The sequence below is a fragment of the Protopterus annectens genome, chromosome 8.part0 (assembly GCF_019279795.1).
Source record: "Protopterus annectens isolate FY-2018-M chromosome 8.part0, PAN1.0, whole genome shotgun sequence".
In the NCBI taxonomy this organism is placed as follows: domain Eukaryota; kingdom Metazoa; phylum Chordata; order Ceratodontiformes; family Protopteridae; genus Protopterus; species Protopterus annectens.
Window position 1 is genome coordinate 466,808,533 of NC_056741.1, and position 24,402 is coordinate 466,832,934.

A 24,402-nucleotide genomic window follows, 5' to 3' on the forward strand; every position below is an offset into this window, starting at 1 on the left:
TCTAATAAGCTGAGTTAACCGTTTATGAACTTGATGGCCTGTGGTAAAAACTGTTCTTATATTTGCATGTTTTGGTGCGTATTAATCTATAACATCTGACAAACCACACAAAGTCTCAGTCCACCCTACTGAATGCTTTTACTGCATCTAAGATTACAACTAAAAGGACTCTGAGTTTTTCTGAGCATCCTCTAGGACAAAGAGGGCTCAAAATGTACTATCAAATGTTCGCCTACCTTCTATAAACCCACACTTATCACCATGTATAATAGCGGGTATTATTTTGGCAAGTCATTGAGCCATAACTGCCATAAAGACTTTATAATCATAGTTGAGGATTAAAATGGGTCTATATGATTCTGGAAATGAAGGAGTTTTCCCTTCCTTAGGTATTGTTACTATAACTGTTTGTTTGCAGGATTCAGTTGGAAAGGCTCCTCTTAGCACGTGGCTCATTAGAGTGTACCAGTCTTATAGGTTCATAGGTTGGTACTAGGCTATTGGCCCTAGGGCCTATACATGCCTAGCCATAATAATTCCCTGGCTATTTCTTCCCACACTATTTACTTCTCTGAACCCCTGTCTAGCATGGCGACTGACCTGATCCCCGAGGTGAATTTCCTTTCTCCCATCCAATCATCAAGGTTCCTTCTGAAGAGGCCAAAGAGGCGCTCTGCTTGGCATGTATGGGCAGTCTATTCCAGAGTCTGGGGAGTCTCTGGGTCAGGACCCTATCCCTCCAGCATGTTTTGTTTATTGTGATGACAAGGATTAGATCCTTGGAGCGTGTGGCTCTGATGGACTGGGATTTCTTTAAGTGTAGCATGTTCAAAAGCTCTGGGTTTGACATGGCCTTGTATGTTAAGCAGAGATTGCCTCGGAGTAGATGATATGCAACAGAGTATAGCTGGAGTTTTTTAAGGCGGTCAGCATACGGCATCTCTTTTAGGCCTGTGATTCTTTTAGTGAGGTATTTCTGTGGCCTTTCTAGTTGTTGCAGATGTCTTGAGAGGTACATACCAAATGAAGCATTGTATTCTATAATGGGTCTAATGAGAGATGAGTATAGTGGGACAATGGCCTCCTTTTTTCTGGATGAAAAGCCCTTAGTGATGAGGTGTGCCACATAGAAGGATTTCCTGACTGTTGTGGCGATGTGGTCATTGAAGGTGAGACCACTGTCCACCTGTCTTATCACACTTTTGGTGTTTAGTGTACTGCCACCTATGTGGTAATTCATGGGTACATGTTTTTTCCCAAAGGGGATAACTATACATTTCTTGGCAATGAGCTTGAGCCCATGGCTCTGGCACCAAGCATCTGTTTCTGTAAGGCCCTTTTGTGCAGTATCCGCATCATTTGGGGATTCAATAATAGCTCCCAGTTTGCAGTCATCTGAAAACTTTGTTAGTCAGAGTCCCTTAGTGTTGTCCTGTACTTCAGAGAAATAGATGCCAAACAAGAAAGGTCCCAGGACTGAACCCTGAGGTACTCCACATGTCATTTGTCTGGAGCTGGATTTGGAGTCAGCTACTTTTACAGTGTGGGTTCTGTCAGTAAGCCAGTTGGCAACCCATCGAGTGATGTAGGGATTAATGCCCAGCTTAGTAAGTTTATCTATGATTCCAGAGTGGGGGATGGTGTCAAAGGCCTTGGCAAGGTCCAGATAGGCTGTGTGAACTGCTTTACCCTTGTCCACGGCTCTGGAGACTGATTCAAAGAAGTCAATCAGGTTCAGGAGAGAGGATCGGCCCTTCACAAACCCAAACTGGGTGGGCTCCAGTGTTTTAAGGTTGCCAATGTCTTTGTTTATAAGTTCCATGATAATATGTTCCATGGCCTTGCAGATCAGGCTCGTCAGACTGATGGGACAGTAGTTCCTGGGATCCAAGGTGGATCCCCCCTTGTGGAGTGGGATAACTGTATCTGTGCGCCACTCAGTGGGCACAAAGCCTGAGGTGAGGGTATGATTAAACATGACACTTAGGTGAGGTGCCAGTTCATTTTGTAGTTCATGTAGTACACAGCCCATGATGTCATCTGGTCCCATGGATGCTGTATTCTTAGCTTTGGAGAGTGTGTTTTTTACCTGTGTGGCCATTATTACTGGAAGTTGGCAATCTTCCGGTATTGAGATGGGCCATTTAGGGGGTGAGAGTAGGGTGAAGTTGGCAATGAATCGATCTGCCAGGATATTGGCAATATCCTTGGGAGCAGTATATTTAATGCCATTCTGTTGTAGCTCAGAGCAGATCAGAGCATTGCCATTTAGATTCTTGACATAGTTATAGAATGCCTTGTGGTTGTCTTTGGAATCTTTGGCAATTTTATTTTCGTAATTAGCTTTGCAGAATTTTATGAGGGATCTCAGCTTTTATTCAATCTTTTATTAAATCATCTCCAGATTGTTTCCGCAGCTGTCTAGCCCACAGGACTTTCTTACTGCTTGAGAGTTCACAATCCCTGCTAGTTCTTCCTTATTTTCCAGTTCAAGTTATGTTTTTGTATCTCTGTCAATGTGAGCAGGTTAACTGAGCCAAGATATTGTGCCGTTTGCTGTTTCCTAGAGTTGATGGTTTGATGAAGTACACACAAATCATGGTATTAATATCTAAATACTTGGAGAATCCCCTGGAGGGGACTGTTGTCAGATCCCTTTTTTAATAACTGTCCTTGCTGCTTGTTCTTACCTTAATTTTACTGCTATGGATTTCACTGCTTTTGGGGTGTGCACAAAATAAAAGTCCACATGGCCATCCTTTTACAGGTTCATAGGTGTGTACTGGGATGATGGCCCTGGAGCCTTTACAAGTCTAGCCCATAGAAGTGCCCTGGCATTGTGCCACCCAATGTTAGTTTCCAGTGTCTCTATCAAGTACAGCCACTGAAGTGATCCACGGGGTGAACTTTCTATTACCCATCCGCTCATCAAGATTTCTCTCGAAGAGGGACAGTGAGGTGCTCTGCTTGACATGTACGGGAAGTCTATTCCAGAGCATGGGCAGTCTCTGAGTGAGAAACCTGTCCCTCCAGCAAGTTCTGTTGATTGTGGTAATGAGGTTGAGGTCTCTGGAGTGTGTGGTGCAGAGGGATTGGGATTTCTTGTGAGGGACATGCCAAATGGGGCATTATACTTGATTGGTCTAATGAGGGAAGAGTAGAGAGAGAGAAAGAGACAATGATCTCTTTCTTCCTGGATGCAAAATCCTTGGTAATGAGATTTTCCACACAGGAGGACTTTCTGACCAAAGTGACAATGGGGTGGTCGAAGGAGTGGTTGCTATCAACCTGCATCCCCAAATCTCTCATAACGCCTTCAGTGTTCAGTGGGCTCCCATCGATGTGGTAATTAGTGGGAACGGAGTTTTTACCAAAGGGGATGACGACACATTTTTTTGGCATTAAGCTTAAGGCCATGGTTTCGACACCAGTCATTGGTCTCAATGAGGCCTTTCTGTAGGATGTCTGCATCACTTGGGGAGTTAATAATGGCTCCCAGCTTGCAATCGTCTGTGAGCCTGGTCAGCCCAAAGTCCTTTTGTGTTGGCCTGGACTTCTGAGAAGTAGATGCCAAACAGGAGGGGACCCAGGACTGATCCTTGTGGGACTCCACTTGTGACTGGTCAGCAGTCTGATTTGGAGTCCACTAGTTTCACACTATGTGCTCTATCTGTGCGCCAATTTGCAACCCACCTAGTGATATAGGGGTTGATGCCTAGGTGAGTTTATCAATAATTCCTGAGTGAGAAACAGTATCAAAGGCCTTGGCAAGATCGAAGTAGGCTGTATGCACTGTCTTTCCTTCATCCACAGCCCTGGTGACTGACTCAAAGAAGTCAACCAGGTTGAGCAGGCATGATCTCCCTTTCACAAAGCCAAACTGCGTGGGGTCTAGAGTTTGGAGATTTCCTATAGCTTTGTTAATCAGGTCCATGAGGATGCACTCCATAGCTTTACATAGCAGACTCGATAGGCTAATGGGCCGATAATTCCCAGAGTCTGTAGTCACTCCCCTTTATGGAGAGGGATGACTGTCGCAGTGCTCCATTCAGTAGGGACAAAGCCTGAGGTGAGGCTGTGATTGAACAGGGCACACAGATATAGTGCCAGTTTGCTTTGTAGTTCATGTAGAACACAGCCAGGGATATTATCAGGTCCCATGGAAGCTGTATTCTTGGCCTTGGGCAATACAGCTTTAACCTGTGCTGCAGTAATGCTGGGTGCCTGGCATTCTTCTGGTATAGTGATTGGTCCTTTGTGGTTGGGGAAGAGGTAAAGTTGGCACTGAATTTGTCTGCCAGTATGTTGGCAATATCTGTCGGCTCAGTATAGGAGGTACCATTGTGCAGTAACTCAGAGCCCATCTGGGTATTGCCGTGGAGGTTCTTGATATAACTATAGAAGGCTTTGTGATTGTTTATAGTGTCTACCGCAATTCTGCCTTCATAGCTGGTTTTGGAGGATTTGATGAGGGCTCTCAACTTTTTGTTGAGGCTAATAAGAGAGTTTTTTCAGTCTTGAGACTTCACCTTTTTCTGCAACAGTTTCTTCCTTCTGTTGTAAAGCTTATTAATAGCAGGGGACCATGATATTGGCTTCCTTTTCTGGAGGGGAGTGTCTTGGTTCAATTGGGTATGGCTAGTTCCATGCATTTATGTGCATGTTCGTACAGTGCAGTGTTGTATGATTCAGTAGTCATGCAGCTATTTTCTATTGGCATGGGTGCCGTGAAGTTAGCCACCTCTGTCTTTAGGAGCCCAAAGTCAGCTTTGGAGAGGTTTTTCAAGGTAGTTACCTTTAGGTGCATTTCTATGGTGATTAGTTTATGTTCGGATCTAACCAGAGAGGGACTGACTATTGATGTGGTCACTGGAACTGATGAATTACAGGAAGTGTTGGGCCAGTGTATTGGTGCTTGAGTAGTTTTCCCAGTTGATGGAGTAGTTGAAGTCTTCTAGTATGAGAGTGTTGGGTTGGACCTTGATAGATTCCAGTGTGCTTAGGAATGTGGAATGTGAGTCTAGATACATGGTTGAGGACCTATAGGTTCATAGGTTCATACTAGGCTATCTGCCCTGGGGCAATTATAAGCCTAGCCCGATTCTGTATTGATTTGAGTATACTGTGCCCTTTTGGTTTAGTTTACTGTGCCTCTGTCTAATAGTGACGATCCCCATCCACCTATCGAGATTCTTCTTGAAGAGATTCAGTGAGGGGCTCTGCCTCACATGAACTGAAATTCTATTCCAGGCAGAAGAGCCTCTGGGTTATGAACCTGTCCCTCCAGCAAGTTCTATTTATTTCTGTGCTGAGGTTCAAGTCCTTTAGATTTACTGAGGTGGAGCATGTCCATTAATTCTGGATTTGACATAGCTTTGTATGTCAGGCATAGATCGCCTGGAAGTAGGCGGTATGCAACTGAGTAGAGCTGGAGTTTTAGCAGCATATGGCATCTGTCTGAGACCCTTGATCCTCTTGGTGAGATACTTTTGGGGTCTTTCTAATTGCTGCAGGTGTTACATCCCAAAAGAGGCATTGTATTCTATGATGGGCCTGATGAGGGATGAATAATCTCTTGATCTAGATGTGAAAACCTTTGTGATGAGGTGGGCTATGTAGAAGGTCTTTCTAACCACTTTGGCAATGTGGTTTTATCAACTTGGGTCCCCAGGTCCCTAATAACTTTCTCAATGACTATACATTTTTGGCATTTAGCTTTAAACCATGGCGCTGGCACCAGTTATCTGTCTCTGTGAGACCTTTTTGAAGGATGTTTGTGTCAGCTGGAGAGTTTGCCTGTACCTCGGAAAAGTATATACCGAACAAGAGTGGTCCCAGGACAGAACCCTGTGGGACACCATCTGACATGGCTCCAGCAACTCTCACTCTGTGGGTTCTGTCTTTGAGCCAGTTTACCCATCTTGTGACATAGGGGTTTATATTTAAGCTGGATAGCTTATCTATGATGCCTGAGTGGGGTATTGTGTCAAATGCCTTTGCAAGGTCCAGATAGGCTGTGTGGACTACCTTCCCTTCATCTATGGCTTTGGTGACTGTTTCGAAGAAGTCAACCAGGTTCAAAAGGCAGGATCTGCCCTTGACAAAGCCGAACTGGGTAGGATCTAGTGTCTGTAGGTCCCCAATGTCTTTGTTTATGAGCTCCATGATGATCCTCTCCATAGCCTTGCAGACTAAGCTAGTCAGGCCGACCACTGACCTGGATCTCCGTCTTATCAAATGTTAGTTGTACCTGAAGTATCTCGGATGTGTTGTGCTGGGCTACTAGTCTGGAGGTGTGTGTATCATTTATGAATATGAAGACACCACTGCCTTTGGAGCTTCTGTCCATTTTTCGGGGCCGAAAGGTGTGGAATGAGTTATAGCCTGGTAGCGCATGGTTGCTTTCTGCAACTTTAAACCAGGTCTCCGTTACAGCACAAATGTCGATGTTTTCCATTTGAAGAGTGCTTTGAGCGAGTGCATCTTGACATTTAGACTTCTAGAGTTGAGCAGCATGACTCTCAGATTGCATTTATTTATAGCTGTTACAGTGGTAATTTGGTCTTTGGAACACAGCCTAAAAAGGCACTATAGGGGTGACAAGAGCCTTATCCAGTACCCGGAAACCCAGGGGTGACAGATGCAGGCCATCTTTGGCAAACCATCAAGGTCTGTCAATCATGTCATCCCAAGCAGACAGAACAATAGTATTTTCTGATCCAATTGTTTTTCAATTCATCTCTTAAACATCACTGTCTAATCCTCTTGCTTTTCGTTAACTGTTGTGGCTGGGTTTGGAGAGCTCAAAGTTCTATTAAATGGGCCACGTGTCCCAGGTGAAAATTTCCTGGCAAATGAGTAAAATGTTCACTAGTGAGTACCCTCAGTCTATTTTTAAGGCTATCCCAGCTACTGGGGATTGTATGTGTCAGCTTGTTTAAGAGCCTCCTCAGTGTGTCTACTGTCCGGCTGTTCAAGCTGGGATTGTCTAGAGTAGACATCAAGAACCACTAATGTTTGGGTATGCAGAGTCCTCACTCCTTCTTTAGGTACAATTTAATTAAGGTATGATCTGATATGTGTATTAGACAGGTTTCTGGACTGTAAAGCAAATATTTGTCATCCTTATTAATAGTAAATCTATCAAGTCTTGCCCATTGCTTATGTCCTGGAGAACAGAACATGTAACCCCTGTAGTTTCCATTTTTATATCATGTCATCCTACTTGCATCATCCAGTTTCTCAACAATTTACTTTGTAAGGATGTTTCAAGTATATGTGGACCTCCTGGAACATCTTGGGCTGTCAAAATTAAAATCCAATCCCCGTCGTGAGAACAATACCTGACTTCATTGGATGTTATGTTTGCAGGTAAATACAGAAAAATCAGAGTCACCATATGTTGATCTAGCTTACCCTTAAGTGCAGCAAACTGACCCCTCTGTTCTCACTGTTGGGACTGAATTAAGAATGGTAAGGAGCATGCATAAGTGGTACTATTCCCCTTCTTCTACTATTGCCAACTACAGAGTGTCTTGAGCATTTAAATGTCCAACATTTAAGTGCTCAAGACAATCTGTAGTTGGGAACAGGAGTGTAGCTCTCTCCGAGAAAGGACATTTGTAAATATGTTGTTTAAGTATATTTGTACAGTTGCAAAGTTTATACAATTTGTGTTTACAGTTCTGCTGCATGTTCTAAGTTTACCAAGCATATGGTTGATAACTGTTAACCAAATAAGACATTGTGATATAAAACATCTTAAGTTATATGCAACTGCAGGATGCTATGATGCCACTGATTTAAAACCAAACACCCCAACTGCTATACTCCTGCCTGGCTTCTATGCAGTGTAATCGAGCCCCATGCTCAGTGGTGTCGACAGTTAACAGTTGAATCATGTCCAAATGGGTGTTTAGGGCTTGTGAAAATCTTTTGAATTATATAATTTTCTGATACTAGGTTTTCTAGTTTATTTCCATTAAGTCCTTGTTCAAACAGATGCCTTGAGAAGCAGTTAGTGGATTATTCATGCTGTCAGGCTCAAGGTGTTCATATCTGGGTGTATGATGGAACCCCTGTTTGTGTTGAAAGAGCCACTGGTTGAGGAAGCAGCAATGTTTTTCCCTGTTCAGACTGTGCAGGATAGGGGACCAAAGTTGCATAGGTCAAAAAGGTGTAATTAGGATCATCCTTGGCCCTTTCTCCCTGATTTTTAGAAGTAACTTGTGGATGAGGACTATGTAAGAGAATGCATAAAGAAACAGACCTGTCTATGGAAAGGAGACAGGATCAGCCCTTAGTCATTTCTTTTAGATTTGTGTGTCTTTTTCTGAAAAATGTGTTCTTATCTTCTTTGAGATTGGGGGCCATGGGGTGTGCTCCGCAAGCCAAATCTGATGAACCTGTAGTCAGAATCTTGTTTGGGTGAGACAGCCTGAAGGATACCTCTATGTCCTGATTGCAATCAAAGAGGCACCATTGAAATTTCCTTTTTAGATAGGTGAGGAGTGGAATTTCTTGACTGAGGGACTTGTTTGTGCCAATTCCAAACATTTTTCAAGCACCACTGAATTTTCCTCATGTGTAGCCTGGCTAGAGGAATCATTATGACACATGAGGTCATGTTTCTCAGGAGTCTGAGAATTGAATGTGCTGGAATAGAAATAAGGGGAAGAAGATACTGGAAGCAGTTGTTAAGGAAAGATATTTTTGTGGAAGGAAAGCACTTTTCAGGTCTGTGTCAGCAAGGCCCTTCAAAAAGAAGAAAATGGCCATAGTGTGTTGTAGGCCAGAAAGAAGCTCCTCCACAGTCATCTTGGATCAGGCAATCATCTAGATAATCTGCCAAAATCATTTGGAAACAAGCACAAATGAAACACAAGTAAATACAGACAAGTGCTTGTACGTAACTTCACAATAAGCTCCACAAACAGTCCATAGTGAAATCAAGAAACAGCAATTTATTGACAAAGTTTAGCGCTTTCATCCCTCCTTCTATGCTCTGGGACATCATCAGAACTTATGGAAAGGAAGTGAGGTCATCATTAAATACATTCCCTTGTTAGCAAATCAATCAATTAACACTAACATATACTTAAAACAATACATTCACAACGTAATTGTGAATAAAATATAAATTAAATACATGCATCAAATAAAATAAAAAAAATAAATGTTATAACAATTAAAAATTGTAAACTTTGTTTATAAAATCAACAAAATATATAGATATATATACTTCATGTTTAGTTGTAGTTTATTATAGCTTTAAAGCTTTTCTTTTCAATACTGGTAATAATGAAAAATGTTCATTTAAACCAGGAACATTCGTAGCATTTAGTCTAATGATCCAGGACAACTCCCTTAAATCAACATTGAGCTCCCACCACCCGCCTCTCAGGCTTTTTAGAACCACCTCCAAGATTCCAAACTTAAAATAGTGAAAATCCTGACGTGAGTGTGTGCTTATAAAGAGCATTGTTAGCATTACCCCTTAAAATAGCATATAAATGCTCATAAATCCTAGATTTTAAAGCTCTTTCCGTTTTTCCTACATAGTAATTCCTACATGTCTGACAGACGGCAAAATATACAATATCTCTGGTGTTGCAATTGCCTTTCTGCAGTTTTACTGGTCGAGTCCTGCCTTCTACTTGTACAGTATCATTTTCTAAAATGTATGGGCACTGTTTGCACGTTCCACATCTAGATGTACCTTTCATTACCATGGGTCGTTGTGGGATATTATGCTCAACACTGATATAAGGGAATTGTCCTGGATCATCCTGGTTTAAATGAACATTTTTCATTATTACCAGCATTGAAAAGAAAAGCTTTAAAGCTATAAAAAACTACAACTAAACATGAAGTGTATATATATATGTATATATATATATATATATATATATATATATATATATATATATATATATATTGGTTTTATAAACAAAGTTTACAATTTTTAATTGTTATAACATTTATTTTTTTATTTTATTTGATGCATGTATTTAATTGATATTTTATTCACAATTACATTGTGAATGTATTGTTTTAAGTATATGTTAGTGCTAATTGATTTACTAACAAGGGAATGTATTTAATGGTGACCTCACTTCCTTTCCACAAGTTCTGATGATGTCCCAGAGCATAGAAGGAGGGATGAAAGCATTTAAGGGGTAATATTAACAATGCTCTTTATAAGCATACACTCACATCAGGATTTTCACTATTTTAAGTTTGGAATCTTGGAGGTGGTTCCAAAAAGCCTAAGAGGGGGGTGGTGGGAGTTCAACGTTGATTTAAGGGAATTGTCCTGGATCATTAGACTAAATGCTACAAATGTTCCTGGTTTAAATGAACATTTTTCATTATTACCAGTACTGAAAAGAAAAGCTTTAAAGCTATAAAAAAACTACAACTAAACATGAAGTATGTATATATATATATATATATATATATATATATATATATATATATATATATATATATATATATATAAATATAACTGTTGGTTTTATAAACAAAGCTTACAATTTTTCATTGTTATAACATTTATTTTTTTATTTTATTTGATGCATGTATTTAATTGATATTTTATTCACAATTGTGTTGTGAATGTATTGTTTTAAGTATATGTTAGTGTTAATTGATTGATTTACTAACACAGGAATGTATTTAATGGTGACCTCACTTCCTTTCCACAAGTTCTGATGATATCCCAGAGCATAGAAGGAGGGATGAAAGCATTAAACTTTGTCAATAAATTGCTGTTTCTTGATTTCACTACGGACTGTTTGTGGAGCTTATCGTGAAGTTACATACAAGCACTTGTCTGTATTTAGTCATCTAGATAATGGTAGATCTGAATGACCTTGGTCCTACACTGAGCTATTACTGAATCGTGGCATTTGGTAAATACTTTGAACATAGTAGGTAAGCCAAAGGGCAGAGCAGAGCAGAGATCTGGTAAGGATTTTCAACTGCTTTGAAGCACAGATGCTTCCTGTGAGATCCTGCAACGGGGCTGTAGAACTAAGCATCCTTTAGATAGAAGGTCACCATGTAAGATTTCTGAGCAAGTACAGGTTGGTGCTTTTACAAGGTAAGCATTTTGAATTTTGGGACCAGATGAAATCTGTTTAATTTTGACAAATCTAGAATGGGCCACCACATTTCCACTTTTCTTGGTATAAGAAATCTAAATGAGCCTCCACATTTCCTCTTTTCTTGGCATAAGAAAAGGTTTTGAGTAATACCGCTGCTCCTTCTCCTGGGTGGGTACCTCTTCGATGGAGATCTGCTGTAAAAGAAGACCTACTTGGTTCAGATCTTCTTTTAGTTGATCTGGTGTAGTTGTAGGAATGCCAGCAGGCTTTGGGGGAGGAAAAATAGAGTCTGTAGACTGTTTTGATGATGCTTAGTCTTGGGTAATATTGATTCATTTGTTGTGAAAGAAAAAAAAACCTCTCCTCCTGGCTTTGAAGGAATACAGGGTTTGGAGAGAGGGAAAGGAGGGGGTGGTAGGGGTGAAACTTGAGGAGCAGGGGACAAGAAGGGGACAGACTGAGTCATGGTTGCTCCCTGCTGGGACCATGTAGCCAGGGTCCACTAGGCTTGGAAGTAGATTCTGGATACCATCGTTTATGTTGCTTTGGAAGTATTTAGCCTTCTCCTCCAGTTTTTTATTTATTTTTTTTTGAGAACAGCCTCCACTTTGGGCCCAAGCAAAAAGTCTTCAGAAGGGCATCTAGAATCTCATACTTAACATGGTCTGGAAGGGGTTGTTCCCTTAACCAGACATGTCTATGAAAAACAGACCCTGAGGCAGCTGCCCTGCTTGATGCTTCTAGTACCTCATAGCTATAATGTAAACAATGTTTCATTACTTGAGAAATAGAGTTGCAGATGTCTAGCAGTTTTTTGGAGAGAGCTATATCTTCCATCATCTCCAGTTTATGTTTCATATGGTTCAGCAGAGTTCCTGGTACTTAACCATATGGAACTGGCAACTAGGAGTTCTCATATGTTTACTATCAAAATCTCGACATTGAAAAAAAATATGCATTTAACATCGATAGTCAATGCTGAGTTCCTGCATATTAAGTAGGGGAAAATGTAAAATCTGATGAATGAATTCAGCAGATTTGACATTTTCTTCGAATATCAAATGTGATGTCCATATAGCTGCAAAAGTAAGTTGAAGGCCTACACTGGAATTTATGTTTTAGCAGGGGGGCAAGCCCAACTGCAAACTATGTATTCCAACTCTTGAGATCGCACTACAGTGAGGAAAGGGATATATTTCCCAATCAGCACTGTATCACAATCTCTATTCATAACATCGAGCACATATCAGCGAATGCACAGTACCATTCGCTGATATGGACTCTCGTTCAATTAACGTTCGGAAACACAGGAATCGGCCAACTGCTGTTTGGCATTTCTGTGTTCACTGAACCTTAATTCGCATTTCTGATAGTAAACCATTCTCACAGCCAAAGTGGCAAAAGTATAAACTTTTTTTGCCAAAGTGATCCAGAGCTCTCTCCTCTTTATCATTAGCCAATAGATTCCTGGAAGTGCTGCCTTTAGCTCCCTTAGGACCTTGAGCTACCACTTCAGGAACCAAAGCACGATTGCTAAGAAGGTGTTTGTCAGAATCCAGGACCCTGTACAACCAGACTGGCTTCTTAGGAGCAGGTGACTGGGAGTCAGGCTGCATGGATGAGTCTGAAATGACATCATTCACAACTTTCAATACTGGAAGAATGGACAAAGTTTTACATTCAGGGACCTTAAGAAATTATCTGACCTTCTTTTTAGACTGAGGGTAATCCTGAGCTCCTCAATGGAAATACTCCCTCATTTTATGGAATATTTCCCTAAAGGTGATATCTGCAGGTGATGAAACTGATGCTAAAATGTCCTCTGAATCAGACTCAGAATATGAGCCTGTGGACAACTGGTCTACATAAACCAAAACATCATTATCGGAATCATAAGAATCTAAGGATTCCTTGAGGGTAGGATTCCCCTTTCTTTTCCAAGAAACAGATTCTGCAGAGGCAGGAAGTCTGGTAGGCCTATGCTGCCTGGAAGCCACAAAAATAAGTAAATCCTTAGCCAGTCTAAGAAGATCCTGGTCTTTAGGTCTGTGTTTGATTGGAAGTCTGAAGGCCTTAGCAGAGGAATGAAAGAATGTTTTTAGATTTGGCCTTACTTAGGCTTAGTCCTGGGAGTGGTGTCTGAGGTCTTGGGACCAGGCCATGGACAGGCAGCTGTAGCCTGCGCATGGTTAACTGATGAACCTTTAAGGGTTCCTGGGATTCTGTCCTCCCTAACGGAAGCTGCACATGACAGAAGCCGTGGCCTGCAGAGTGGTTATGGACTCAACTGACAACCCCTGTCCTTTGACTTGTGTGAATATAGAGGGGGTGGTGAAAGCATATCACGCTCTGAAGGGCACTCAGCAATGGCCTCTGACACTTTCTCGATCATTGGAAGGGACTGTAAAACTGTCTCCTGTCCAACAATCACAGGTCCAGACAGACTAGCTGAAGGTGAAACTGTGTCAATACTCTGAAGTTTTGGACACTTCCCCTAAGTTTTTAAGAGGCGTCAAGCGAAGGGCTGGCAGACACCACAATTCAAAGTGAATGTCCCAATGTGGAAGCTGTTTTACACAATCAAGACAAATATTACTTCTGGAACTCATCTAAGTACATACAATAAAAAGAGAAAAAGAAGTTTTCTCCAATATGGCACTTAGTTATGGGAAGCACTCTAGTCTTCGGACTGACTGATGCAATCTACGATGAGAATGTTTTGGGCTCTGACAGCAAGAAAGAGCTGTATGATGGCACTGGATGATAACCCTCAGTCCCAGATGTCCTAATGTCATGTGCAGGGCATCCACCAGGCCACAAGAAGAGAGTTAAATCATAGGTATTTGGGCCGGCCTAGTGTTATCACAGCAAAGAATACCCTTTATGATTACTACTGCAACAGAGAAGCATGCTGAACATCAATAGACACTAGAAAGATGTCAATGTGATCAGATGTGCTTTTGAATAGATGCACTAGATCCATCAAGAATGAGGGAAAAATGAGAATCTGGATGGAAAATGGAGGGCAGGCTGTCAAAGTGGATGGACTATCATTAATAAAGATCCAGCATTATGGTAAATATATAACTTCTGTATCTCATATTATCCATTCTGTATGTTCTATTGGGACAGATTCCGCAGTAACCAAATTTTCTATGTGGAATCATGACAGGATGCCCTTGAGAATGACAGTCCTGAAAAAGGCTCTAGATCTGGAGATTATATCCAATTTATAATGCTTACCAAAGATGTGCAACATAGTCCAACTTACTGCTGAGCAAATACCATCAACTAAAGAGTTCCTGAATAAGGCTGAAGAAGGTGCAATCGATCTTGTGAAGTGAGCCTTTGGTTTTTCTGCCACAGATTTAATGCTGAATTGATAAAGAAAAATTACACAATCTGTAAACCATCTGGACAAAGTTACATCGAGTACCTTTTGCCACAGCTTAGAGGAAGCATAAGAGATAAACAGCTGGCTGTTATTTCTGATTGCTTCAGTCTTGTGTAAACAGAAGCATAACTATCTGTGAACATCTAAAGTGTGAAGCAAATACTTCTCTTTGTTAGCAGGATTATGAAAAAGACAGGAAGAAGAGTTGCTTGGTTAAGAGAAAACTTTCCGGCTACTTTGTGCACAAATAACAGGTTCACTCTGAATGACACCCTTTCGTTGTGAAAGACAAAATATGGAGGGTCAGAGGACAGGACATTTAACTCAGAAATCCTTCTTGGAAGAAGTGACAGCAAGCAGAAATAAGGTCTTTCTGGAAAGAAATGTCAAGTCAGCAGTAGAAGCAGGCTCAAAAAGGAAGACAGGCCCAAACCACTAGATCAATACCAAGAACTCATGGGGGTAGGATTTTTAATGGGAGGTCAAAGAAGAAAGGTACCTTTGAAAAAGACTTTACAGACCTTCTGAGGTGACAAGGAAGAAGAAGAAGAAGAATGAAACTCTTGATGAAAGTTGGAAATGGAAGCCAGATGAACCCTGATGGTAGAATAACTGGATCTGTAATTAAAAAGAAAGAAGACAAAGTGTAAAATTGAGGGGACTGGAGTAGAAGCCCCTAGTGAAAACTTTTTCCATTTGTTTTCATACAGTTTGCATGTACATTTTTCTTCTGCATGACTGTAAGAATTTGGACTACTCTGTTGGGATAGGCTGGATCTAGTTATAAGAACTGGAGAAACCATGCAGTTTATTTATTTTAGTTAAGTTAGTTATCTAAGTAAATAAGCTGGTCCATATACTCTTTTCAGTCATTCAAAACACATATGTAAGTACAGTAATAACAATGAAGAGCTAAGAGAAAACAATAAAGAGATGTACAGTCTAAATACGATTTCTAATACATATCAAAAAAGAAGTATGCAGGTGTACAGCAATAAAGTATGGTTTGTACATTCTTTAAGCATTTGTTAATCAGCACATTGGAAAGAGAAGAAATTGTTTGGTAAAAGTAATATACATAACATTTGGAATATAGAAAATAGTATAAACAGACTGTACAACACAGATAATGGCATGATCCAACAGTTAATAAATATTTGCAAGTGTACAGAAAAACATAAAGGCAACTGTAGTGTCAGCAGTGGAAATAAATGGGTGTCATTAGTCTGATACATCAATAATCAGGGAGGAATGATTTGTCTCAAGATGCAGACAGGCCATGAGGGTGTGAAGGTGCCTTAAAACTAGCAATCAGCTGCAATTATCAGTCATTATATACAAAACATGAGCATGTATTAATTTTCTTAAAATATCATTTCATTTGAGGAAATGGATTTCCTGGTAATGCTTGTCAGAAAGGTAAGAAAGGGGATCTGTTTGGTGATCTAGAAGCCACGGCTGCTTCTTGAGGCTTGCCCATAGCAACAGGAACCAAACCTGCCTGGGCCAGAAGGGGCTATAAGGCTTACTGGTTTTGCACAGAGAAGCTTTCTGAAGGAATTTCATTCTTATGGGAAAAGGTGGAAAGGCATAGAATGTTTGAGTGTCCACTGGCAGACCAAAGCATCCATAGGTGACTGTCCCTGTGGAGGGATGTGACCAAATATTTGCTATGATTTGTATTTGTAGGTGATGCAAACACACTGCAGCAAGGCTGGTCACAGCAGTAAAATATCTTTTCAGCTACTGATGGATTGAGGGACCACTTATGAGGCATCACAATTGATCTGCAAAGCCTGTTTGTTAAAGTTTTGATCATCTCAGAATGCAGACTACTAGTAGAAAGCGCTACAAAGACATTGTCCACTGCCACACCCTACAGACTTCTCTGCACTCAGGGAAAGATCTGGTTCCTTCCTGTTTGGTGATGTACCACAGTACTAAAATGTCTGACTGGATAAAATCAGGGCCTGTGGAAGGCTGTCTGAGAAGGCCTTCAATGCTAGGATGTAGACCATCATCTTCAGGACATTTATGTGATAATTTTGTACTTCACCTATTACACCTAAACATATGGTTTGTTACCCATTAAATATTATTATTAGTTATCGTAACTTTATATTCATGCACCCTAAGTATAGGGAATGGAATTTTATTGTTTTTCCTATAATGTATACTCAGGGTATGCTTTTGTCATCTACTTCTGAATGAACTAATTTAGCTATAGATAATGATCTAAAGTACTGGTATCAGTTGATATCTGATAATAAAGTTAAAATCTAGATTTCTTAAAACAAGAATTTGATCTAAGAGAAACTTGCTGGTTAGAGGTTCAGACCTTTAGACAACATCTCATTAATAAAATAGATTTAATGTCTATAACTGTTAAAGAATCTATTCCAACACTGATTGATTACTTGATATTAAATTTACAACATAAAGTTTCTGATAAAGGTAAACTTTCATACATACATAAAGTTATCAGACAAGAAACTTTTACAATGTAGATTCATACTGGAATTATTTCACTTCTATTAATGGGGACCCACCAAATCAACAAGATAAACAATATATATTGGAATCTGCTTATAGAACTACGTCTTCCATTGTCTGGAGACTTTATACATGGATTTTACATAGATCTTTTTATACACCTTTGATGATGAATAAAATAAATAATAAAGATAATCTATGTAAGAGATGTAATGTAGAAATTAATGCTGACTGGGCTCATATGTTTTATGACTGTATAAAATTGAAAGATACTGGAAGTCAATTAATGAATTTTTGCAGGCTCTTTTTACAGATAATTTCATTATTTCTAAATCTCTTATATTATTCAACACACCTGTACCTCAAAGTGTTAAAAGGTTAAGCTTCCCTTGTTATGGTCTATTCTAGCAGTGGCTAGGAAAATAATAACTAGAAATTGGATTTCAGATACACCTCCTTCGTTCAATGAATTTAAAAATGTTATGAATATAGTGTGCCATATGGAAATAAACACAATTAGGACTAGAACAAATAGAAAAACATCTTATTTTATTGTATGGGATAATTTACAAAATTTGTTAAAAAAATTTTAATTTCAATAGCATGGTATTTTAGTTTAATTAATTGATCTGATTGTAGTGGATGTCTTTGTAAATACTTTAGTTGTTTTGTTGAATATTATAATAATACCTATTTTTAATTACTTGTATAAAATTGTTATGATATTTCTCTTATATGTTAAAACAATAAACCTGTTTTGAAAAAAAGGACATTTATGTGAAGACTGCCCTCTTGACTGGTCCATATACTCTAGACCACTCTTCAAAACATATCCCCAACCCCAGAGAGGAGGTGCCCATTGTCACTATGGCCATGGGAAGGGGAATGGCAAAGGGTTTCCTGCTAAGACTGTGGAGGGCTCCAACTACCACATAAAATATGTTTTGCAAACACAGAAGAGGTGGAATGGAGTATTCAAAAAGTTCACTAACTGAGATGACTGCATGCTTAGAATCCACTGAGGAACTCTCTTAAGTAATCTTGCATGAGGTACAGAAGCTGCCATGAGGCCAAGGACTTTTAGAATGCTTGATGACTGTGGATAAGGATTGGTCAGGAAGATTGGAACTGCAGCTGTTAACGAAAAAAAACTTTCTTCTGGTAGTTTGACATTACATGATGCTGTATTTGAATGACTTCCTATGAAGACCAGGGTTTGTGAAAGCTCTGGGAAAGATTTATCATGTTTACCGATATGCCTATGGACAAAATGAAGTAAATGGTCTTTGGTTGACAGAAGGGACTCACATATTGTGGCAGCCAAGAGACAATCATCCAGATACAGGAATATAAGAATGATTTTGAGCCAAGGATTGGCTGAGATTACCACCATGCATTTGGTGTACATCTGGGAAGAGGGCTGTGGTGAGACACGGCTTGGAAATTATAGTGACTGGCTCCTAGCCAGAACTTAAGATACCTTCTGGGCTTCTTTTTGATATTTATGTGGAGAAAGGCTTAGCAAAAGTGTATGGCTGGCTCTGTGACCATCTACTGTGCATTCTTTACATACCAGATTTGGCCACTTAAACTTAGAATGGACCTGAGGTTCTTTGACTTCTTTGGAACTAAAAAGAATCAGGAATAGACTCCAGATCCTTTCTGGCTGGTGGGATCTCCTCGATGATCCTTTTTTTGGTGGAGGTTTGCAATATCCTTCACCACTGTCCTTTTTTTGGTTGGGTGGTACATCTATAAGGGGCACAATGACATTTTTGAAGTAAATGAGAATCAAATGGGTGCTCAGTGGGGAGTGCTCAAGGGTAGAGCCAAAGCTGTCAGAGTATCTCCTGTCTGGGTAGAAGGACAGGCTATGAGCCTCTCAATGAACTTGAAGACTGACACAGAATATGGCAGCACCAGACTTTATAGAGTCCATACAGTGTTTTGTTCCAATGGATGTGGATGTCAGTTGTACCAAGGACAAAGGCAATAATGCTGACAGTCAACATCATGACTGGAGCAACACCTTAAGCACTTTTGACTCCAATGTAGAAAATGGTACCTAACAAATTCTTGCTGAAAATGGCACTGGAGACCTGGCAACGAGGGGTCAGAGACAAGACTCCATCAACTATGAAGTAATCGGAGCTGAGTGAGTTGGATGCTCTGGTGTCAGCACCAATGGATCTGATTCTGCAGATGCCAATGTAGGAAGATCCAGAAAAAAAACAATGTTTCTGAAAAAAACGGTACTGAATTTTGTACTAGGGAGGAGCTTCTCGAAGGGGGAGTTGTAAGACCAAACTAATCTGCCCTATATACTAAGGGGGATAGGACGAAATCCATATCAAAACGAGCCTTTACAAACATTCTCATCATTCATTCTCAGTCAAAATCAGTGGTGCTCTGGACTAACCTAGAAGATTTCAAAGATGATATAAACAAAGGGTGGGAGGGAAGGAACATAGAAAGTGCCCTCTCAGAAGAGTGGTTGCTGGCCATCCTTCTGGAGGAGCAATCTTATATAACAACTGATGTGAAGTTGTTCAATCTCACCGTTTATTCTTCAACACGGCCGTTTAGCAAAACTCAAAGTTTACCAGTAGCTCGAGACCCAGCCCCTTATCCCATGATGTACTGCTGGAATTACTCCGGATCTAGTTTGCCGCGTCACTGATCTCTTGGTTTCCAGCTCTGCTCGAAACTTTATTCAATGAATTAGCAAGTTTTTCCAAAAATTTTCTTATATATTCATATTTAGACTTTTGCTTAGTATTTCCCTTACCCATATATTACTATCTCTTTTGTTGTTTATTTTTCGTGGCCGTTCTTTACTAGTGTTGGCTTTAGCCTTTAGTAGTGTAGTATTAGCAGCTAAATTTAGAGTTAGTTTTCTGTATATACATTATATATATATATATATATATATATATATATATATATATATATATATATGAATGTATATAGTGTGGCCTCTTGGGCATTGTTTGATATTGTGTGTGCTTTTTCTAAAATAGTTGTTTACAGTTGTGAAAGATTTTGCTGTTGATTAAAATTATGTCGGAGGATAAAAACAAACATCCAAAGTCTGGTTTCAAAAAATGTCCAGACTGCAGACAGAAGATGTCTGTCACAGACAGGTATGTTCAATGTGTCTATTGTCTGGGTGAGGTGCACCTTCAGGAGTCCTGCAGTATCTGCCACTCCTTTTCCACTAGGGTGCTTGCCTGGGAGGAAGAGAAAGTTCATGGATCAGGGTCTTCTTAAGCACGCTTTTGTGGAAGCTTTGACTGACCAGGATGGAGCCAGCAAGTCATCAAAGTCCTCTAAATCCTCCTCAGACTCCAAGTCAAAAAAGTCTAAGAAAGTGAAACTTGCTATATCTTCGGCTCCACAGCCTTCGGAGCCAACAGTCTTTTCCTTTAGGACCTGTGACACTGCCTTCGAACCGGTCTCCGAAACTCCTTCTTCTCCATTACTCCACTCGGCACCATTGGTGCATTACTCCAGGTCCTCTGTTAGCCTTTCGGATTCGGACATGGACCGACTGGTACAGAAGCTCTTAAAGATACCAGGCCTAGCTAAATTGCTGTCGGAACCGAAGACCACTACCCCGGAATTGACTGCTCCTCCTCTGAGCCATACCGGTTTTTCGGAGCCGGAGGAGGCCGACCTGATGGTTGTAGAACCCTCGGAGCCGACACCTGTTCCAGTGTCATCAGCTCCATCTACTCAGACGTCCTCGGCACCGACTGGGGACTCTAGGAGCCAACACTTTCCGGATGGGTCTAAGGAGGATAGTCACACTGACCCTGTCAGTGCCGACTCTTTCTCTCGGGGCCTCGGTGCAGATGAGCTCGGCTCCTACCTTGGGCTGGGAGCCCACTGCATCGGCGCAGGAGGGGATCACAGTTCCTTCAGGTCCATCGACTCCTTCTCATTGGAGCCAAGATGCCTTCGAAGCCATGAGGCGAGTATTGTCTCCTAAGACTTCCTCATCGCCAGGTCTGGCCTCTTCTTCCCCTAAAGTGCCTGTGTCTGCTTCTGCTTCTATCGGCCACCCCAAGCGTAGAGACCCAGAGCCTCAGGTAACCCCACTGGGCGCCCCCTGCTCTTCTGAGACTTCCCCAGAGGCTCCCACTGAGGAAGTCCCCAGAAAGTGAGTGTTCAAGAGGAGGCACTTGGACTCCCACAGGAGTCATTGACATCTGACACTGACTTGGATGAGTCAGAAGGGTACCCTCAATCTCCCTCTGAGGACATCTCCTTGGCAGAGATCCTTAGGTAGAGGGGTGATTGGCAGTCCAAAACCCCTACTGAGGATGAGTTGGTTCTCCTGAAGGCTTTTGGGTCTCAACCTTCCACCTCCTGGGTGTCTCCACCCTATGATGAGCTTATGCAATTGGTCTCTCGTAGGGCATGGGAGTCACCGGAGTCCATGGAACCTGTCCCTCAGAGGCCGAATAAGTTTATCTCTGCCCCAGCGGATAAAACCTTCTTGTCTAAGGGAGTCGCTGTTGATGCCATGGTGGTGGTGTCAGCCACCAAGAAGGAATTGTCTGAGACTTCTGCATCTTATCCATCCTCCTAACAGAGATTCTAGGATAATGGATAGATATGGGAAACGCATGTTCAGTTCAGTGACTTTCACTCTTCGATCACTGAACTATCTGACCCATTTCACAAGACTGAAAGATTTCCTTAAGGAGTTGGGAGATACTCTTCAGGGTGCTGTTGCTGCAGGTGTCTCTGACAAAGTTTCTGCCCAGCTTGCTACCCTTAATTCCACTGTGAATTTGTCCATGCGTGTCATATCATATGCAGCAGATGGTTCGAGTAGGGCTGCAGGTTCAGGGATTGCTCTTTGTAGGCATGCCTGGATGCACCTCTGTTCCTTTGCAGAGCCCTTCAAGTCTTCATTCTTAAATACCCTGTTTGATGGCTCATCCTTGTTTGGACCTAAGGTAAAGGAAACATTGATCAGGTGTGAACAGGAGGGAAAGACTTTGTCTGCCATTGGAGTCCACTTTTTCACCCCTACTCGGCCTTACCCCAAAGGCCAAAAGGGAGGAAAGATGTGGTTCCGAAAAGCCCAAGAAGCTTTTCAGGACACACGTGGAGAACCCCACTCCAGGGGCAGAGGAGGAGGAGGTAATAATGGAAGATGCCACCCTTGTGGCAGAGGGGAACCACAACACCATAGAGACAGAGATAATTTCTCTGGTCAGCCCTACCAGAGCTCCTGAGAGGAGGCTGGCCATCCTTCTGGAGGAGTAATCTTATATAACAACTGATGTGAAGTTGTTCAATCTCGCCGTTCATTTTTCATTGATGTGTTCGGAGCCGACAGCCGTTTAGCAAAACTCAAAGTTTACCAGTAGCTCGAGACCCAGCCCCTTATCCCATGATGTACTGCTGGAATTACTCCAGATCTAGTTTGCCGCGGCACTGATCTCTTGGTTTCCAGCTCTTCTCGAGACTTTATTCAATGAATTAGCAAGTTTTTCTAAAAATTTTCTTATATATTCATATTTATAGACTTTTGCTTAGTATTTCCCTTACCCATATATTACTATCTCTTTTGGCCTTGTTTACTTTTCGTGGCCGTTCTTTACTAGTGTTGGCTTTGGCCTTTAGTAGTGTAGTATTAGCAGCTAAATTTACAGTTAGTTTTCTGTATATACATAATATATATATATATATATATACATATAGATATATATATATATATTATATATATATATATATATATATATATATATATATATATATATATATACATTTATAGTGTGGTCTCTTGGGCATTGTTTGATATTGTGTGTGCTTTTTCTAAAATAGCTGTTTATAGTTGTTTACAGTTGTGAAAGATTTTGCTGTTGATTAAAATTATGTCGGAGGATAAAGACAGACATCCAAAGTCTGGTTTCAAAAAATGTCCAGACTGCAGACAGAAGATGTCTGTCACAGACATATATGTTCAATGTGTCTATTGTCTGGGTGAAGTGCACCTTCAGGAGTCCTACAGTATCTGCCACTCCTTTTCCACTAGGGTGCTTGCTGAGAGGAAGAGAAAGCTCATGGATCGGGGTCTTCTTAAGCATACTTTTGTGGAAGCTTTGACTGACCAGGATGGAGCCAGCAAGTCATCAAAGTCCTCTAAATCCTCCTCGGACTCCAAGTCAAAAAAGTCTAAGAAAGTGAAACTTGCTGTGACTTCGGCTCCACAGCCTTTGGAGCCAACAGTCTTTTCCTTTAGGACCCATGACACTGCCTTCGAACTGGTCTCCGAAACTCCTTCTTCTCCATTACTCCAGTCGGCACCATTGGTGCATTACTCCAGGTCCTATGTTAGCCTTTCGGATTCGGACATGGACCGACTGGTACAGAAGCTCTTAAAGACACCAGGCCTAGCTAAATTGCTGTCGGAACCGAAGACCACTACCCCGGAATTGACCGCTCCTCCTCCGAGCAATACCGGTTTTTCGGAGCCAGAGGAGGCCGACCTGATGGTTGTAGAACCCTTGGAGCCGACACCTGTTCCAGTGTCATCAGCTCCATCTACTCGGACATCCTCGGAACCAACTGGGGACTCTAGGGGCCAACACTCTCTGGTCGGGTCTAAGGAGGATAGTCACACTGACCTGTTGGTGCCAACTCTTCCTCTCGGGGCCTCGGTGCGGATGAGCTCGGCTCCTACCTCGGGCTGGGAGCCCACTGCATCGGCGCAGGAGGGGATCACAGTTCCTTCGAGTCCATCGACTCCTTCTCATTGGAGCCATGATGCCTTCGAAGCCATGAGGCGAGTATTGTCTCCTAAGACTTCCTCATCGCCAGGTCTGGCCTCTTCTTCCCCTAAAGTGCCTGTGTCTGCTTCTGCTTCCATTGGCCACTCCAAGCTTAGAGACCCAGAGCCTCAGGTAGCCCCACTGGGCACCCCCTGCTCTTCTGAGACTTCCCCAGAGGCTTCCACTGAGGAAGTCCCCAGAAAGTGAGTGTGCAAGAGGAGGCACTTGGACTCCCCACAGGAGTCATTGACATCTGACACTGACTTGGATGAGTCAGACGGGTCCCCTCGATCCCCCTCTGAGGACATCTCCTTGGCAGAGATCCTTGAGATCCTTAGGTAGAGGGGTGATTGGCAGTCCAAAACCCCTACTGAGGATGAGTTGGTTCTCCTGAAGGCTTTTGGGTCTCAACCTTCCACCTCCTGGGTGTCTCCACCCTATGATGAGCTTATGCAATTGGTCTCTCGTAGGGCATGGGAGTCACCGGAGTCCATGGAACCTGTCCCACGGAGGCCGAATAAGTTTATCTCTGCCCCAGCAGATAAAACCTTCTTGTCTAAGGGAGCCCCTGTTGATGCCATGGTGGTGGTGTCAGCCACCAAGAAGGAATTGTCTGAGA

The 24,402-nt window shown here is 41.6% G+C and overlaps 1 protein-coding gene across 2 annotated transcripts in view; it reads right to left on the minus strand.

Annotated features, from left to right (window-relative positions):
• Window positions 1-24,402, minus strand: part of POLR3GL (RNA polymerase III subunit GL) — a 279,970-nt gene that overhangs the window by 80,056 nt on the left and 175,512 nt on the right. The window contains exon 7 of one of the 2 annotated variants that reach the window (XM_044079993.1): window positions 15,024-15,120. The exons of the other annotated variant lie outside the window; for it this stretch is intronic. Within the exon in view, the coding sequence (XP_043935928.1) occupies window positions 15,024-15,120 (97 nt within the window). The remainder of the gene's footprint in view (window positions 1-15,023; window positions 15,121-24,402) is intronic. 2 annotated transcript variants of the gene reach the window in all.